We start from the raw sequence: 12,185 nt of genomic DNA, 5'->3' as shown, positions 1-12,185 counted from the left end.
GGGCGACGGACGTTCGAGTCGTACCTGGGGCTCGGCCACGGCCGGCTGGGCTAGGCTGAGGCAGGCTCGGCTATGGCCGACTTGCCCCAGGCCAGCTCGGATATGGCTGAGCGACTCACCACTCGGCTAAGGCCGTCCCGCTAACTGGCCTCGACGTCGTAGGCATGTGCAAATAGCAAACTTTGAGTTTGAAGCAAATTCGAAGCAAACTGTTATTTGAGCCAAATATTCTCGATTAAAAAAATAGTGAACAGTTGCTGCACCATTTAAACATTTCACTACTGTAGCATGAAGCTTAAGCAGAAATTTGGCTGAACTCCTTGAAGTAGTTGTCAAGCTTACATTTGCCCACTGCTAAAAACAGTAAATTTTAATCTATTTATGAACTGAGCTTTGAGATAGTTAAATGCCTAAAAGGCCTAGAGGTAAATAATGGACTTGATACAAAATTAAACACTAGAATAATGCCCAGATATATGTAACTAACTCAATATATACATCCTCTTGCTATACCCAAATATCCTCCCCTTTCAATCTCAAATTAAAAAAAAAAAAGTGTGGCCTCTAATGAATGCAGCTTGTGAGGACACTGCTGCCCAACACGTCTTGCATAATAGCCCTAGTTTGATTTTGGATAAAGTGTGAGGCAGATAACACTGCCCATCAGGTTGCAATTTTGCTCTAGGTAAATACACCATGTGCACATGCATACAATCCCTCTCTAAAAAAAATCCTTCTCTGAAGAATTCCTCCCTGGAGAATCCCCCTCTGAAGATATGCTTTTTCTCTAAGCACGTGGCAATGTTGCAGTGATGAGGTTTCACTTCTCCACAGTGCATCGGTGCCATTGTGAAGTACCCATGCTCAGGGAGGCAAACTAACCCAGCACGACCGTGACTTTGTCAACGGTTCAAGAGGTATGATTATAAGAGTTTATCTCGAAGCAAAGAATATAGTACCGTAATATTTGTAAAAAGTATTCGAAAACTAAAATATTTGAACAGCCATATCTTTGGAGAAACAAGAAACATATAACATTTACCTTTTGTAATAACAAAAGGAGAAAATAGCCACAGAAAAAACATGAACAGAACACACAACTCTCTCAAGAGAAGGTTCAGGCCAAAGGTGATTCTGTCTACAGTGGATATTAAAAAAAAAAAACTTTCAGCCTTTCCACTTGAAGAAGATGGAAGACCAGCGAAGCTGCACTATAATGGGACGACCTCAACGATGACTTCTTGGACGACCTCAAGGATGACGCCTAGAGGACGATGTCTAGGATGACTGCTAGGATGACCTCAGAAACGTTTAAGACGACCTCAAGGACGACGCCTAGGACGACCTTAGGGACGACGTCTAGAACTACCTCGAGGATGACCTCAAGGACGATCTCGAGGACGTCTAGGACAAACTCAAGGACAATGTCTAGGACGACCTCAAGGATGACTTCTAGGACGACCTCTCGGACGACGTCTAGGATGACCTCAAGGATGACTTCTAGGACAACCCCGAGAATGACACCTAGAGGACGTCGTCTTCGAGGACGACGCTAGCCTTCTTCTATTTTGTTTTAGGCACAAGTTCGCTCCATTAAACATTTAGTTTCCTTCAATATTTACTGCCTCTTCAACTGTCATTTGTGACAATTTCATTTTTGTAAAATGCTGGGAAAAACCAGAATACAGTCAAACCCAGATATATCGAATCCAAAGGGGATTGTAAAATAGTTCAATATCTCGATTATTTGATATACAAAAATATGTTAAGCTCCAGCTGAAATTTCTGCGTGTCTCTGCTAATACCTAAGGCCGTGACAAACGGGACCTCACCAAATAGAGCCTCTAAGAGTTGCTACAGTAGAGCTTAGTTGGTGAAGATCACAAACACCGCTGCATTTACGCCGTGTTTGCGATTGTTTACGCCTGCCACGATCTCCACACAGCACCGACAACAAAACACAAAAATAATTAAAAAATTAAATTAAAAACAAAACAGAAAAAGCGAGCTGCATAGAAAAAATAAACTTGATCCATAGAATAAAGTTAAGCAAGCAAAAAAAAGAAGAAACCTGCCTAATAAATTTAGGCAGCAAAAAAAGAAAAAACAACTGGCAAGCAATAACGGAGAAAGAAAAAGGTAAACAAAGATAAGGCGTTCAAAGTGCGATTGCTCAACCGCTCTCAACACCTTGACGAAAATTTTTGTTTTTTTGCTTATTTTATTTTGGGGTTTAGGGCGCAGCTAAAATGGTGTTCGGGGAAAGAGCGCATGCACGCAGTGCAGGCTACCACTCCCTGCCGTCCCTAGGCTCGCACGTGCCCTTCCCCTTGCTTTTGCCATCCTCTTCTTTTTTTCTTTACAACCATTGTTTCGGTGCGTATTCTCGTGCGTGTATGCTGGCTTGGCGGTCTGCCTGCCCCGCAACGCGAGCCATGTGCTGGCACCGGCGCTACCCGACCACGCAAGAAGCGAAGCGACGGGCGGCCGTTTTAGTTTGCTATATCGAATGCCCCGCCATGGGAGTTCTGCCATGAGAGCTCGATACCGAAAAATAACGCTCCTATACTATTACATGTGATTTTCAAGGGGATGTATGGACTGTTCGATAAAAACAAGAATTCAAAATACCCGGGTGTGATATAACCGGGCTCGACCGTATTCGCTAAGACATTCAACTGGTAGCAGCACGCAAAAAACACAAGGACAAGGGGAGGAATTCACAAGACGAGCGCTGAAACGCAAGGACAAAGGGAAGAATTCACAAGACGAGTGCTGATTGCTGTAGAAGAAATGTAACGGATCAATGTGGCAATGCCGGCAAATTCCTCCCTTTGTCCTTGTGTTTTTTCCGCGCTGCTATTAGCTGTAATCATGAACCAACTCGCCTGCATCGCCACATTAAGACATTCAATTATAAAAATATGGATGTCCACACAAAAACTTCATGAACTTGCCAAACTCAAGATATTAATATTAAAAACTACAAGAACCACTCAGAAGACTACAAAAGCTTTTATTTGTGAATTGAAAGCAACGCTGCCTAACTTCACCAGACCCCAACTGGACCCTGGAGCCCAATTGTGCCTCATACCCCAACCAGAACCCAACTGAAACCCTCGCCCAAATCGAACCTCATCCAAACTCCAGGTCCACACCACATCATCAACCAGACCCCAGAGCCCAACTAGATCTAAGAGCCCAAGTAGACTGCAGAGCCCCAACCAGACCCCACAATCCAATTGGACACCAAAGCCCAACAGAACTCCAGTGCTCAACAGGGCACCAGAGCCCAATCACATCCCACAGCCCAACTGGACCCCATAGCTCTACTGGACTCCAGTGCCCAACCGTAACCCACAGCCCAACCAGACCCCAGTGCCTAACTGGACCCCACAACCTAACTGTAACCGAACCTCAAGAAAATTAGAGCCCGACTGAACTCCATAGCCTGACTGGACCTCAGAGCCTTGCTGCACACCACAGCCCAACTAGAACCAAAAACCCAACCCGACACCAGAGCCTAATCGACTCCACAGCTCAACTGGACAACTAATAACCCAACCAGACACCATAGCCCAACTGGACCCCATGGCCTAATCATACCCTACAGCTCAACTAGATCCCAGAGCCCTACCAGATCCCACAGACCGACAGGACTCCCAGACCCATCAGACCCCAGAGCCCTACCAGACTCCAAATGGACCCCAAGCCCAGCCAGACCCCAGAGCCAAACCAAACAAAGCTCAACTGGTCCCCATAGCCCAACAAGATCCCAGAGCCTAGCCAAACCCCGAGAACTCGAAGCCCGACCATATCCTACAGCTAAATCAGACGCAACAGCCCAACAAGAACCTGTAGTCCAACCTGACCCCAGATCCTACAGCTCAACTAGACCCAAACCAAACCCCACAACCCAACCGGAACCCAGAGCCCAACTGAACCCCAGAGCTCAACTGGACCTCAGAGTGCAATTAAACTCCCCAGCGCTACAACACTTTAGCCCAACCGGAAACCACAGCCCAACTGTACCCGTAGAAATTTAGAGCCAAACTGGACCGCAAACAACTCAGAACTCAATCAGATTACACAACCGACCAGATCCCAACCAGGCTCTAGAACCCAACTAGAACCCCACTCTAAAACCCAACAGACCTCATTATATCGAACACGGATATATAGAATTATTGCTTATATCGAATCATTGTCGAACTATCATAAGAATTACATGCATTTTAAATTTTTTATAGCAAACTCAATCGGTTAAAAAATGAATATATCGAACTCCGCAGCACCGGAAAGCTGTGCTCCGGAGACAGGTGGCAGGCTTTCCCGCAGCACATCGGAGGATACGCGGACTTTCCCGCAACATATCACAGGATAGCGGTGGCGCAGCAGGCGTTTGCGACTTTTATTCAAGCGCATGCCTGCATAAGGTTTTATGCCTGTGGTGCCGGGAACGCCATCCAGATTCGGCGGCATACGGGCTCAGTCCAGTCAGCTCAATCCTATCGCCCTGTGCAGTTTCGTGGCTCCGGGCAGCTCCGGGTTCGTTCCTCCGACGTTGCGTCAACCGGATGTGGCGATGGCAACAAACGTAAAGAAACATATGTCGCTGATGTTCGCGATGAAGCTTGAAATCATGCGCCGCGTTGAAAAAGGAGAAAAGAAGTCCAGTGTTGCCGAAGCATACAACATACCGCGAAGCACTTTGAGCACGCTGCTGAAGACAAAAAGTGACATCAAATCGAAGGCTGAGCGAAGCAAGCACTCTGGCACACGCCACGTTCAGACACCGGCCTTCGAAAAGGTGGAAAGATCACTTCACAAGTGATTCATGGACGCAAGGGCTCGGAACATTCCGGCGTCAGGCCAATGCTTCAACAGAAAGCAAAGGACTTTGCGTTCATCCACCAAGCACAAAACGTTGCCGCAAGTAGCAGGTGGCTGCAACGCTTCAAAGCCTGTTACAACATTGTCGGGAAGATGGTCTCGCTTTTACGCCGCTACTGCAGTGCAATCGACGGCAGTGGTCTGGCGCTGGTGGACTGCTTGGAGACAGTGAAGCCGGCCGTAATAAGGCATGCGGTCAGCTCCATGCAGCAATCTACGCTGCGGCAGTTTTTTTCGCCGGAATAAATAGTTCACCTTAACGCTTCATGTGAGTACTAGTCATTTTTTGCCGTTAGCTTTTTACTGATTAAATCGCGCTGTACTTAGACGCTTTTTTTGTGTGTGACATTGCATATCGAATTTTGATTATATCGAACTATTTCGCGGTCCTCGCACTGTTTGATATAACGAGGTTCGACTGTATCAGAGCCCAAACAGGCACAACCAAACCTTAGTTTGACACAGCCCAAGGCCCAACTTGGCTCGAGAGAACTCTGTGCTCAGACTCACCTGTGAGCCTGGGACAAGCCGTGCTACCAGGGGCTTGGACTTGGGTTCCTGCTTGATGACAATGGTCTGGAAACCCTTGGCCCTGGCTGGAGGTTCGGGCTCCGGCTCATCCCGGCTGGCACGCTTGGCCGGGCTGCGGGGCCCCCCCTCCTCGGGCCGGGGCCTCTGCGGCCGGGGCTCGTGCGCCCCCGAGGCTGCCGCCAGGCGCGGGGCCTTGCTCTTCTGAATGGCCTTCTTGGCCCGCGCGGCGGCCGCCTGTGCCTGGTGGATCTTCTCAAACTCCTCCTCGGTGCGGCTGCGGTGCAGGTAGATCCAGAGCTTGCGGTTGACGTCGTACTTGACGCAGGGGTCCTTCTCGTAGTGCAGCCGGTCCAGGGCCCCGCTCACCACCGTGTGGATCTGCTGGTCGCTGGCAGGGGCCAGGTACTGCGAGTCCTTGAGCAGCTCGCAGATGTCCGCCCGCGTGCCCTCCCCATTGGGCAGCCGCGCCGCCGCGTCCCGCACCAGCGACAGGATCGTCACGAACGGAGGCCGGTCCGAGACCAGGAGTGAGTGCTCCCGGGCCTTGTTCACCCCGCTCTCCTTGCCATACACCCCTTTCACGGGCCCCACCACCGCCTCGTAGCCGTGAACCCGGAAGGTGAAGGCCCGGTGAGGGTTCTGGTATCGTATGCACTCCTGCGCCACAGCGGGGGGCAAAGTAGAACAGCCCACGCTTTCACACCCATCTGCCCTGGAGGTCGCCCACCAAGAGTCACTGGGAAGCTAAACTCAGAGTGTCAGCACTCTTTCCTCCTGGACAGTAATTTGTTTGTTCATCTCACGTGATATTTGTTTATGTAAAAATGGCTCATGGGTTCCGCCGTTTCGGTGCCTAAAGCCACACTGGCACCATCTATGACAGTTACGGTTCTGAGATGCAACTTCTGCGAAGATGGACTTTGCATTGTTTTGAACTGCTGCAGCAAGCGGGACAACAGAAAGCATTTTTAGAGTGCAGCTCTTAGGCGCCCGTTTCCGGCTTGAGCAGCGTTGCCGTCGGCGTAATTGTACGCTGCATTATGGGACGTTTCCCATAATGACATCAGAAGTGATGTCACATGTGACGGCACGAGTGACGTCACTAGGGTCGTTAGTGATGTCCCAAAGGTCCCTCGTGAAGGTCCCGATGAAGGTCCCGACCTTCACAGTGAAGGTCACTAGGGTTGTGAGGGTCAAGAGTGATGTTACGAGGAAGGAGGGGGGGGAGGAAGAGGGAAGGAGAATGAGAGGAGGATGGAGGAGAGGAAGGGGGAGGGGAGGGGGAGGGAGGAGAGGGTACGGTGGGAGGGGCATACCCTCCTCTCTGTACCCTTTTCTCCTCCTCTCAAGAGCTGCACTTTAATTCGGCATGACAGGGAATTGTAAACGTCTTTCATTTTTTCCTTCACCGTGAGGTACATCGGTATAAGTTTGCAGCACCTGGCAGCATTGGTTTTTGACACCAATATTGCTGAAGTGTAGCTACTCTAAAGCTTATCTTATTTGGTAGCTCTAGGGCTGCCGGCTCACCTGGCTGCGGTAGTCACCTCGTTCCTCGTCTGTGGTGGGCCGCACCGTCCAGTCGGTGGTACTGCAGGGATGGAAAGGATGAGTGGAGTTCGCTCCATCGGGGAGCGATCACTCACCACTTGGGGGGCGGCGGCGAGCCCTGGGAGGCGTCCAGAGCATCTGGGGCCACCTGCTCCCGGCCCTGCAGCCAGTGCTGACACAGGGCCAGGCTCTGTAAGTCCGAGTCACGCCCCGCCCCGATCCACTGCCACTGCTGCTGCTTCTCCTTGTAGTCCAAGTAGGGCACAAAGTTTTCTGGCAGCACGCCTGCACATACCCCGGAGCCACCCGAGGTTCTCTGAGCACCAACTACGAAGCCTTGTTTGAAGGTCGCGCCGCGGTGCTGAGACTGACGGCTTCGTATAATCGAATTGAACCATGTTGCGTCTGTGCTAGTGCATGCTCCTTGCCTGCAGCCTCTTTGGTGGTACAGGTGGGTGTGGCTCTATTAAAGCTTTTTCCTTTGCTATAAGCTGTTGCGTCCTGCATCTCTCTTTCCTTCTTCAAGGCTCGGGAGGCACCAAAAAATAAGGTTTTAGGCCTAACTTGAAGATAAAACCCGGCACAACCAGGGAACAAACGTGCCAAAATTCTCCTTTCACAGACTAGATCATGGACTACTTGATACAGAAAGTCGTAGCTAACATCAACATGCCTATTACCTGACGGTCAGTCATAATTCATTGGCTGTTTGGGGCTCTTGTGCATGTGCATTTTACCTACTTTTAAGACCAAACAGACGTTATGGAATGCGATACTTTGGCAATGTTCAGTGGCTCCAATCAGGGTAAAAAATAAAGTAAAAAAAATTAAATAAATCAGGTTAATTTAATCTAGATCAGATTTATTTTATTTATATCAGATTAATTTGATTTAAATCACTAAACTTCACCTCATCCTACGATGTAACGAAAGCTTAATGCTAGAGACTGCCGGATTTAATTACGAGCCTGTTAGAACCACGTGGTACCGTATTTACCCGCATAATGAACACGCTTTTTTTCTCAAAAATTGACACATAATAGAGGGGGAGGGGGGTGTTCATTACACGAAGTAAAATTTTTGCATTTACACACTTCGTGCAAATGTCATATTAGGTGCCAATATAGCGCGGCAAGGTACTGTGACACGTCTCCAGTGACAAAGGCGCCCCAATGCCTGGTCGGGGACGCGCCACAATAACCATGCTTTACAAATTGCAAACCTTTTTAGGGCACTTTCGGGATGCCTTTTGCCGAAGGAAAAGCGCCCTACGAAGCTCACTCAGCATGAAAAGCAACACAACCGTTCTCAGGCGATATATATTGCTAGTATCCGGCGGGCATGCTCAGGTATAATCCGTGACTACGCGTATAAGAACTCGCACGAAGTCCAACCCCCGACTGTCGAAGCCCGCTCGCACGGATGGAGTTTCGTTCACGGAGAGGCTACCAGACACTCTCAGCCTACGGCGAAGCGTGCACCTTGCTCTGCCGTTCTGTTGCGGATTAAATAAACGGATTTACCCGGAGTATGTGAAATTAGGCTTAACCACTTTCACAATTTCACTGTCCGAAAGCGGACCACAGACGACAATTAGTTTGTTGACATCAATGCATCCGATAGGCGAAGAATGTCTGGGGATCAGTAATTCCTTAACCCAAGCATCGCCAAGTGTGCGCGACACTCGGTTTCACAGTTGATCACTTTTATAACTACCGCAACTACACACTTGCTGCCATCTCGAGAGCAGGCTGGCTTGGCGTGACATGGCTTGACTTGGCCTGACCGCTTGGCGGCAAAAGAAAACTGGCTTGGTGGCTTGCTAAATTGGACGCAATTCGAGACTCGCAGATCCGAAAATTGGAGATGCGTCAATTACGGGAGGGAAAAAAAAAAAGTAAAAATATTGATGCCCGTTGTGGGGGCTGCGCTTATTATGCGAGTAAATATGGTATATTTGCTCCGTTGTATGTATCAGTGTGCAAAGACGCGTCATGCGGAGGCGAGCTTTTTGACTGCTTATCGAGCCCTTGCAGTGGCTCCATCTGCTTGCTACTACTGAAGACTAGTGAAGGGATTAAATATTGTCTGGAAGCGACTTGGCGATAACAACCTGGGATCGGAATAAGTGGCCATCAAGAAACGCAGACTAGTCAGATCGAGTGTTCGACACGGGAGCATATGTATGGACCACGTTTGGAAGGGAGCTACGGGTCCGGGTACATACACAAAGGCAGGATTGGATCGTTATGGCTAGGGCAAAATCACTTTATGTGAGTGTTGCCTGCATGCCCTCCAACTTCTCCAAACACTGACATGTTCATGAAACAGCGTGAATGTCTATGGAACTAAATGCCACATACCTTTACTTCACTGATATAAAATAGCGCGCTATCGCAAGAGAGAACCATTAGGGTAAGATTAGTGCTCTTGGTACTCTGCGAATTCGAATTTCTCTTAAGCACTCTTTTGCAATGCGAATGCAACCCTTTTTGAAGTAGTGCTCCGCTCGCCAGTCTTTGGGCCCCAATCCATCGTGGGGCGAGATGGAGTACAGTATAGCTAGAAAATAATGACCCTTTATTACTACACATATGTTTAAATATGGTAAGATTGATTGATAAATCAAATCAAATCCTTTAATTTTTTTACAAGACGAACAAGCCACCTGATGAGATACTACGGCTGACATAAGGCAAGTCCGGCACAAAAAATTAACAGAAAAAAAAGAAGGGAGAAAAGAGCAATCCATTTAATCAGAAGAAAGAATTATTGTAAATTAAAGGTACTGTTTAATGAACTACCTCTTAATGATGTAACACCAGGCATACTAGAACAAAAAAAGCTTGATTATTTTAATTCACATTTTTTCCCCATTCTGATTTGTGTGCATAAGACATTACATTTTCGAGTTTTTGTCCCTTTCTTCCAGATTCTGATTTGCTTGCATTAAGACGTTGTGTAATTGACAGACAAAGTGCAAGATAGAAAAAGGTCAATGATCCGATTTGTTTAAAACAAAAATAGCAATGCTTTTTGATGATGATGACTTTTCGAATTTTGGTACAAAACAAATGCACATAGATAGCTTCAAATGATAGACAAACGGTAAATAAAAACTTTTTTCCGAATTATTTCTGTGGAAAAAGTTTGATTTAGATCATCATAGTAAAACTGGTCCGATCTAAATCACAACTTAAATAATGAATTAAATTGATTTTTGTTCTCCACCCTGGTGCAGCCACCGCCTTTGTCAGTGAGGGCACAAGTTACAAACTTGCGTAAAAAGCCAGATTCTGTTTCCGGGCATTGCCAACAATGGTTCAGAAGAAGCCCATTTTGTATTTCAGCATCATATTCTTACAAATTAGATCAACAGACTGACTGAAAAAAATTGAAACTCTAACCAAGTTTGAATAAAAGCAAAATACCCTACGTTTCGGGACCAGCTCGGTCCCTTGGTCACGTGTGACTATAGGTTGGGCGAATCTTCTTTGTAATCTTCATCTATATCATCTTAATAATCTTCAACTCCATCTCCATCAAGGATATCCAGCAGTAGATTATTTCCTATTTATTTCCTAACCAGACAGATCTCTGTTGAATATTTTTAGATTAAAATTAGATCAACTTATAAGGATGGCGCAACAAATAAAAGAATTCACACAAACATTCACTGAAAGACGCATTTCGGGAGTAGTTTAATCCTTTGACGACGGCCGAAAATTTTGGTTCGAACAAGTCAGTTGCTTATACCTAGGACTCCGTGTTTTCGGAGTTTATTTTTCGTGAAATTCGGAGGGTGTTTTTCGGAGTTCATTTTTTAGCAAAAATTCGGTGTTTATCGGAGTTTATTTTTCATAAATCTCCAATTCTCCAAAATTCGGAGATTAATTTCGCAGTGTTTCTTATTAAGAATAATAAATAATAACCGGATGCAAACGTATGCCAGATAAAAATAAAACGCGCTTGTATCTATTATGATTTCTTCAGTTCAATTTGGAGATAATTTCTTCAGTTTAATTTGGCGTTGGTGTCACTGGCAATACTAATTTGTCCCACGACACAACTCGCACACAAGTGTGGCTTCGATAAACGTCGATACCTTAATATCAATAAACTGCCGGAGATAGCCGCAAGGAAGCTCGTAGTCATCCCATCAACCTATCCCGCTGCCGCGCGAGGTGGATGTAATAGAGAAGTTTCAACTGCCCCTCTTCCCTATTTTATACAATCTCTATGGTCCATAGCTTTCACTGTTACCCCCAGAAACATACCCTCTCCTTTCTCTGAATCCCAAATCCCATGGCCCAAACTGGAAACCAAAAGAGGGGCTTTTGTCATGACACGAATGGTACGATGACCCGTTTCTCTGAACCAACCTTGACGAGACAAGTCGTAAGACCCCTTTTGACAACGGTCCGAGGCTCGAAAGATAATTATGGTGTCATTTTCCCAGGACCATTGAGCCTGCGCTGCCAAAAATGTAAAAAAAAAAAAAAAAAAAAAAAAGCAAAACTAAAACTTTTTTTTTTTTTGTTGTTGTTTGGGGAGGAGGAGGGGGGGGGAGGCATGGGCACATAACAATTCGGAGTTTATCGGATAAATCTGAATCGACAAAAATTTTACCGGCGGGTGTTTTTCGGAGTTTTTCGGATTTATCCGAAAACACGGAGCCCTACTTATACCCGAATGGATGGCCGACGAACTCGCGTAACCTAATTGGCAACAGGCACACGAGAATAGCCCGTCATGCATCAATTCGCCCACAAAAGTGTGAGAAGGGTGGAAATGGCACAGTCAGCCTAACACCATAATTTCCGGGGCAAGGGTGCCATTGCGACATAACCGTTCCAACATTACTGCAGCATCGCGTTATTCGTGCGTCGCAGAGGCTACTAGACAAGCTGTGTTTAGAATACAAAATAGAATATACAAGTGATATTGTTTCGCTTCGTCGTGGACAGCTTTAACATTTCTGGGCGATGAAAAAGCATTTCCTGCGGTTTTGGGAAAAGCTCGAAGTAACTGACAACAATGATTTCAGGCAACCAAATGGCTAAAGCACTCTGAAACGTAGCTTATTCGGTAGCACTAGCGAAGGTCACCGTTGCAGCACGGTGGGCGTTCGTCTCGGAAGGGATGCCCCAGAGACCCCCAAGGGGCCCATTCGCCAATCTATGCAGCCATCTCTTCAGGCGGCTAACTCA

The 12,185-nt window shown here is 47.0% G+C and overlaps 1 protein-coding gene across 1 annotated transcript in view; it reads right to left on the bottom strand.

The window, feature by feature from the left end:
- Positions 1-12,185, bottom strand: part of LOC8033554 (nuclear factor related to kappa-B-binding protein) — a 65,324-nt gene that overhangs the window by 1,584 nt on the left and 51,555 nt on the right. Inside the window, exons 13-15 of the mRNA XM_029972679.3 lie at positions 7,071-7,260; positions 6,955-7,015; positions 5,404-6,081 (exon numbers count right to left, since the gene is read on the bottom strand). Of these exons, the coding sequence (XP_029828539.2) occupies positions 5,404-6,081; positions 6,955-7,015; positions 7,071-7,260 (929 nt within the window). The remainder of the gene's footprint in view (positions 1-5,403; positions 6,082-6,954; positions 7,016-7,070; positions 7,261-12,185) is intronic.

The sequence above is a fragment of the Ixodes scapularis genome, unplaced genomic scaffold, assembly GCF_016920785.2.
Source record: "Ixodes scapularis isolate PalLabHiFi unplaced genomic scaffold, ASM1692078v2 PGA_scaffold0__279_contigs__length_252992795, whole genome shotgun sequence".
NCBI lineage: Eukaryota > Metazoa > Arthropoda > Arachnida > Ixodida > Ixodidae > Ixodes > Ixodes scapularis.
Note: the sequence above shows the minus strand (reverse complement) of the source record. Positions and strands in the feature narration are given on the sequence as shown.